Source organism: Trachymyrmex cornetzi, unplaced genomic scaffold (assembly GCF_001594075.2).
Source record: "Trachymyrmex cornetzi isolate Tcor2-1 unplaced genomic scaffold, Tcor1.1 scaffold12, whole genome shotgun sequence".
Classification (NCBI taxonomy): Eukaryota; Metazoa; Arthropoda; class Insecta; order Hymenoptera; family Formicidae; genus Trachymyrmex; species Trachymyrmex cornetzi.
The window spans coordinates 93249-100876 of NW_017295761.1; the positions used below are offsets into that span (position 1 = coordinate 93249).

The 7628-nt window shown below is 33.2% G+C and overlaps 1 protein-coding gene across 1 annotated transcript in view; it reads right to left on the reverse strand.

Annotated features, from left to right (window-relative positions):
- Positions 1-7628, reverse strand: part of LOC108766957 (RNA-binding protein fusilli) — a 125160-nt gene that overhangs the window by 47866 nt on the left and 69666 nt on the right. The window contains exons 2-3 of the mRNA XM_018516549.1: positions 6413-6607; positions 1360-1588 (exon numbers count right to left, since the gene is read on the reverse strand). Of these exons, the coding sequence (XP_018372051.1) occupies positions 1360-1588; positions 6413-6607 (424 nt within the window). The remainder of the gene's footprint in view (positions 1-1359; positions 1589-6412; positions 6608-7628) is intronic.

Genomic DNA, 7628 nt, shown 5'->3' on the forward strand with positions numbered 1-7628 from the left:
GATCCAATCTATGTCCCCACTGTGTTTCAGTAACATTTTCTGAGACACCCTGTATATATATAATTCTCCGAGAAAAACAATGAATTAAAAAACCCTTACAGAAATCTAATACTGGCTAATTTGATATTAGCCATATTTTTTATATTAGTCATATTAATACTAAAAGGTAGTAATTAATTACTTATTTTTAATATTATAAACACATTTGACATTCAAAATAAGTAGTTAATTGTTATCCAGTATTACATTTCTATAAAGAAAATCATAGCAACTATAACTGTCAATAAATTATATCTCACAATTTCTACACTTAGTATATCTCTTGAAAAAATAAAGAAAATTATTTATTTGAAAAATTTTGATAAATATCTTTGTTATATGTATATGAACAAATGCCATTGGGTTAACTGGTCGTATGCAGTGGCACTGATGTCAAAGATAACACGTTACGTCGAAGACCGAAAGAAAGAGAGACTAAAGATATTTTGTAAATGTTTATGTGTGCGTGTAAAAAGCATAAACATATAAGATAGACTCAGCATTAGCTTATATATACCTGATAGATTTGACAGAACGAGAGATATGAAATATCGGGGCAACCTATCCTTCTCTGCGCGCGCATTTTTACAGTAAACTTACTTTGTTAATACTAGAGCACTATAATATAGGTATTCGCATCCGCCATTTCTAGTCCTTTCCCCACTCTTTGTTTTCTCATCAACCTTCTCTCTTCTCTCTTTAATTAGTTTAGCGGCGGAATGAAGAGAGACCAAGGGATTGAGGAAAGGAGCAAGAGAGTGAGAAAAGGAATAAAAATGGCGGATGCGAATACTCATATTATAGTGTCTTAATAATACTTAAGAATTCTACCTCTTTCTCACTGATTTTGACGAAATTAGGCTCATTCAATGCGTTTTTGCACGAAATGAACAAATCTGGCAAAAAAAGTGACGCTCTGCCGCGTAAACTGAAATATTAATTGTTGAAGTTAACGACTATTCAGGTTAGGAAATCTGTTATATCGATGGCATAGAGACATGGTAACATGTAAATGAAGCTAGAATACATATTTTCTGCTATAATTTCGTCAAAATCGATGAGAAAGATAGAATTCTTGAGTATTACCCTTACTTTGATATCTTATTTTTTTTATGATATAAATGTCAAGATGCGCGCGCAAAGGATAAGTTGCCTCGATATTTTGCCTCGCGACGTTCTGCCAAATCCAGCATAAAAAAGTATATAGATACTAGGTCTATCTTATATGTCTATGGTAAAAAGATACGAAATAAGAGAAATGTACGCAACGAGGTCAGCTTGGCGACTGATGACAATTTTTACGTAAGCGAGAAAGGATACATTGTAACATTTCTTGTACTCCGAGGGTCGACAGCTCCCCATGAGACGAATAGCATTCTACAAAATCCTTTCGGAGATCGTGGAAATGGTTGTAATGTTCCGGTAGTCCGATGTCCTTATTGCAAGCCTCCGGATGCAGACATTGCCTCATGGATGCCTGACCGTCCACAACAAACCGCGGCTTGAGACCGGAAGTTACGCCAGGCATCGAGCTCCACCAGATCTCAAACTTGAAACAAAAATAAGACATTTATATATGGGTTACATTATTTTCTATCATTATTATATTAATTCTTTGACGATATTATCGAAAAGGATATATGCAAAAAATTAGCAACTGTATTATTGATATATCGCACTCTCGCAAGAAAAGACACAAGTTTATTTCAACTAGGGTGCGATACTAATAAATATCTTTAAAAAAGAAAGATAATATTTGCAATTTAAAAGTATTGAAGATTTTTAAACCATTTTCTAGATTTTTTTTAGTAATTTTTTATGTATTTTTGATAATGCCTTGCGTGAAAGGAGTTTCAACCTCTAGCCCCACTTTTTCAATATTTAGAAAAAATAAGTAGAGTTCTGGTTGTCCCCCGAAGAGTTCTAGAGTTCTGTATCAATTTTAGAAAAAGTTCCGTCGATTAAAACGGTGAAAATACCATTTAAAGTATCGGGGGCCAACTTCACGATTCTGAAACTTTAAACGGCTACAACTTCTTTACGATTCATTTTAGCACCTTGATCCATATAGGACAATCGGTAAAACTCTCAAAAAAACATCGGATTTCTGAAAAAATTATAAAAAAAAAATTTCTGACAAAAAATTTTTTTTTTAATTTCCAGCATTTTGTCACGAGTTCTAATAGCTGGGGAGCTATTAGAACTTCGGAGGAAGAGTTCTAACGATTACCCTTAATAACCAAATAGCTGAGACTGAAAACAAGAAAGTTTTACTGCCTTGAAGTAGAGAAATTTGGAATCTTAAAACTTCGAACTTCTAGAACTTTTTAAATATTAATTCTAGCGCATCGGTTATTAAGGATAATCGTCAGAACTCTTCAGGGGGCTAACACAATTCTTAACAAAATTACAGATTTTTAAAACAATTTTTTTTTTGAAAAATTTTATTTTGTAAATCGGGTACATTCTTGAGAGTTCTAGTAGCTCTCTAAAGAGTTCTAACGATTCTTTATCCTTAATAATTGATGCGCTGAAACCACTGTCTAAAAAGTTCTAGAAGTTTGAAGTTTCAGTTTTCGAGTTTTCTGCTTCGAAGCGCTAGAACTTTTTTGTTTGCAGTCTCAGCTAGTTGATTACTAAGGATAATCGTTAGAACTCTTCGGGGGGGGGGGACTTGAGAGTTCTATCGATTGTCCTATATGGATCAAGATGCTAAAATGAACCGTAAAGAAGTTATAGCCGTTTAAAGTTTCAGAATCGTGAAGTTGCCCCCCTCCTCCCGATACTTTAAATGGTATTTTCATCGCTTTAATCAGCGGAACTGTTTCTAAAATGGATAGAGAACTCTAGAACTCTTCGGGAGGAAACCAGAACTCTACTTATTTTTTCCAAATATTAAAAAAGTGAGGCCAAGTTTACAGAGGTGATGTTTTAACACTAAACAAATATTGTATATACGTCATATACACGCATACGTATATATACATACACGCACGCACGCACACATGTATGAATAAGGCCCACCTAATTTATTTTACTTTTTAAAAATTCTATTCATGGGAATATTGAATTAAACTAAGTAAGAATCAAATCTTCATTTTATTCACTCGCAAAAAATAAAATATATCATTTATAAGGATGTCCTATTTTAATGTCCCACCCCAAATAGTTTTTTATTTTTGATCTTAGAAAAAAATGTTTCAGACACTATAATTAGTTCATTTTCATTAAGTACTTTTCGAGTTGTAAGGCTTGCAAATTAACAGCACTGCCGGCATTAGTATTACTCAAGGTGTCCGACCGACGGATAAAACCTCTTGAATGTTGTTCAGGGTATGACCTGGATAACATTTGTCAAAAGATCGAGGCTATTGGAGGTTGTACCTCTTATTTCCATTTTTACGTAGAAATTAATGTAATTTTTAGTGCAAATGAAAATTAACTTAATTACAGTGTTTTGGAAAGCTCTCGAGATGATCTATAAGATTAATCAAAAGTAGGTGGTTCCATTTAAGAAACTGAATGTAACCTTCACGTGACCTTTAAGCAATTATTTAAAGTCAAACTAATGATATCATCTTATGTCCCCCTTAAAGCCATATCACTTTTGTCTGAAACATTTTTTTCTAAGATCATAAATAAAAAAGTTTTTTGGGTGGGACATTAAAATGGGACACCCTGTATAGAATATATATAAATAAACAAAAAAAATTTTTGTTAAACTTTAACATTGGGCCTTATTATACGCATATGAATATAATAAGACCCAAATCAAAAGTAATTTAAAAATAACGAAGAAAATAGACATTTTCTTTCTAAATCAGTTTTAAAATAATTATCACAGAAAGGAAATTCCTTAGGATTTACTCTACTTTTAAATATTACAATTATCTTTAATTTTGTTTATAATTAACTCTTTAATCTTTGGAAATTTCTAGCAATTTCAATGCAATTTTGACTTTTTAAAAGATAGCAGTATTGAAAATTGTTATTCTCTGACATAAACTCTACACATAACAAACAAATAATAGTAGCTATAATAATAATCACATAAGTGGGCCTTAAATAATTAAAATTTTTTATTTTTTGCATCCAAAATGGCGCTACTGATGACAGAATCTAGTACGTTTTTTATAGAGGTGTTCCGGGGCATGACATCTAGCATTCACAAATTTTGACCTAGAGCAAAAAGAAATGTTTTTTTAATGTACATTAAAATACCTAAAGAAGTACGTACGAGTTTGTAAAAATATTGATATTTTCAAGAATGATGAGCATTTGAAGTTACACTTGCATTTTTTGCTAAAAATTTCGTTCAAAAAACTGTTCATAAAATAAAAAGTTTTTTATATATCGAAAAACTCCTATGTACTTCTCTGCGAAATGCGTCTAAGAAGTTGCAGTTAAAATTTGAACCCATTCAGATAGAAATTGAAGTTATTTATCATGCCGATTTGAAAAATGTTGTTTTGAGAAAAAAGCGTTTAAAGTTCAAGCGCTTAGATTGCGTTATAAGCAAGCGCTTATAGCGCTCATTTTTTTCATTATAAATTCAATTGCTACTTATTTTTGTGATGATAAAGTATCGAAAAAGCAAAAAATTTTTCGATTTTTTGAAAATTTTAGGGTGGCCATACCTCTTAATTCTTTTTTATCTATTTCCTATGACACATCTTTTAAACATATACTGCAGGCGTAAAGCGAGTTTTAAAATAATAAATTAAAAAATGGGCCTTATTTAATGCCTATATATATATATATAAAGCCTTATTCTCTCGGCTCAGGTACCTTATACTATATTCCTAACTCTCAAGAGATTATCTTTTAACTGAAGACTCAAAAAATGCATGGATATCTTTACCTCTCGATAGATAAAAGAGTAAAAGATAATGAATAAACTTCTCTCCTATTGATATTAAATAAATTTTTTAGGATCATCAATGTAAATACATATTTTAAGAATATCCCACATAACACATTGGCATTCGAAAAAGGCCCATGTTGTGCCTATTTCATGTCTCGATTATATCCTCGAAAAGAGGACGTGTGGTTAAGGTCATGTGGTTAAGGACTTTAAGGGGATCCTAAAGCAAAGCTCAAACTCCGACGAAATCACTAGATGTCGCGCCGTGCGCCGCACATCGACATATCTTTTTATATTACCACAGCAATATCTCACGCAGCCTATGATACACGCAGTTACACACACGTGTCAATTTTTGTACAAGGAATTCGTCGCGATAAAGCATCTAAATTTAATTCTAAGAACACGACGTTGTATGTTACGTGCAAATTACGTGTTTGGGAACTATTATTTCGTACGTTTGGGTTGCAAAGCTTTCATATCAAGCAAATGTTGTCACGACTTGACAGCTGAGACGCCATGTTACACTAAGAAATGGTAAAAAATATATCGATTTAGAAATTTTTAATCATTTTCAGCGTAGACTCCGCTTCACAAACACGTATTAATGCGTATACTTTGATCCTAGAAAAGGATTTTCGAATCCGTGAAAGAGAAAAAGAATATTCGTTATACAAAAATTATACGTGTTCAATCGGTAATACAGACGTCTTTAGGATCCCCTTAACGGTCAAACTGGATCTTAAGTGCTTAAATTGCCTTAAATGATTCGATGTGAATTTATACTTACGTAGTCATTTAAATTCCGCGTCGAATCGTTTTTCGTTTTTTAAACGTAAACCTGACTGAACTGCAATAGTAATATCATAAATTAAATTGTATGTGACTAACAGTTTAATAATTTGATGCTCATAGACATCTTATTGTTAGAAAGATCTTAATAATATATGAAGCTGAATAACATAATAAAATCTGTAAATAATAAAGGGAACGCACGCAATGCAAGAGATCCAGGTTCAATTTTTTTTCCCAGCCGGGGTTGTTATATTTTTCGCAATTTCGTAATAAAATTATTTACAGATTTTTATGTGTTATTCGGCATCATTAAGATCTTTCCAAGATGCCTATGATAAACATCAAATTATTAAATTGCTATAGTCAATTTAATTTGTGATATTACTACTGTAGTTTAGTCAGGTTTTCGTTTCAAAACCGAAAAATCAATTCGATGCGTAAATTAAATAACTACATATGTAGATAGTATACGAGTATAAGTACACATCGAAAACACATAAGTACTTAAGATTCAGCTTGTTAAAAGCTTTTATTCCAAAAATATGTCTCCTGAAAATTGATTTTCTCTCAGTGTTATTATAACAAATCGATACGTCTATTTATGGAGCATTTTTAATAGACTGTATATTACAAATATAATTTTAAAATAAAATTCTCAATAAGTATTTGAAATCCAAAGCCTTCTTCCACTACGGTCGTCGATGTGAGACACACCTTTTCGATAGCTTGCTGCAAAGGAATTCCGTACTCCCGGAGGTTTCGTTCGGTCAAGGCTGGCGCGTGTGCCAGCGCGGCCTCGCTAATGATCCCGCTACTTCCGGCAATCGCTGGATTGTCGCTGCCAGTCCCAGGCGTGCAATTCTCCTCCATTACCATCGGTTGCACGATGTATTGCTGCCTGCCCAGTACCTGCAAGAAAAGCGTACCCGAGCCGTGAAGAGCGAAGTCCGTAAAAACTTGGCGAGCTGTTGCTATGCAAGGCACAACAACGTATCAATTAAGGCGAATACAAACTTATTACGTATCCGCGCATATCATCATTGCGTATCAGTGTAGACGCGGAGAATGTTGCACCGTTGCATGTCAAAATTATGACACAACGGTACTCGGGCGGAACGTAAAGACGCCTGGCATCCATTTTGATGTATTGATGATATCAAAATGTGTGCCACAAAATGGCATCAAAATAATTATTCAAAGTCATTTTTCGATCAGTCATGATCGTCATGAATATCATAATTTATTTTAACATCAAAATGACTCTTATAAAAATTTTTCACCGTTTTTAGCCCGTTTTTAGCCCGCGCGAACGGTCAATTTGAGTGGTGAAAACGTGCATTTTACTCAGTGAGTATGACTCCGTTTTTAGGTCGCAAAAAGGAACTTTTCTGTAAAAATGAGTGGTTAAAACGGATTGCACTCATGCACGACACGAGTATATCTGAGTGGTAAGAACGCATACATTACGAGTATTTTTGAGTGGTAAAAACGTAAATTTGAGTGAAAAAACTTATACGAGTGCAAAATACTCATTTAGCACTCGTCACTCACATTGCACGTTTTCACCACTCGAAATTACTCGCCGTAAGGTATAACCGACAGCATGAGAAAATCAGCTCCGTTCCTGTCGAGATTCGAACAGAGGCCTGATCTCCAAGTCTGCTCTACGAGGCTGCCACTTTTCCACTGAGCCACACAACTCCTATGTCGATATTCGCTTACTTATGTACCTCTTATAGGAAAGATTATAATTATTGTATAGTATTAGCGCAGTGTTGGATAAGTTAATTTTTTCTTTTAACTAAGTTAAGTTAAAGTTAACAACCTTGAAAATTTAACTTAGTTAAGATACAAGTTAATGTATAATGAAATTAATTGAATTAAAAGTTAAGTTAATAAAAAAAAGTAATTGAAAAATTAAAAGTTAAAT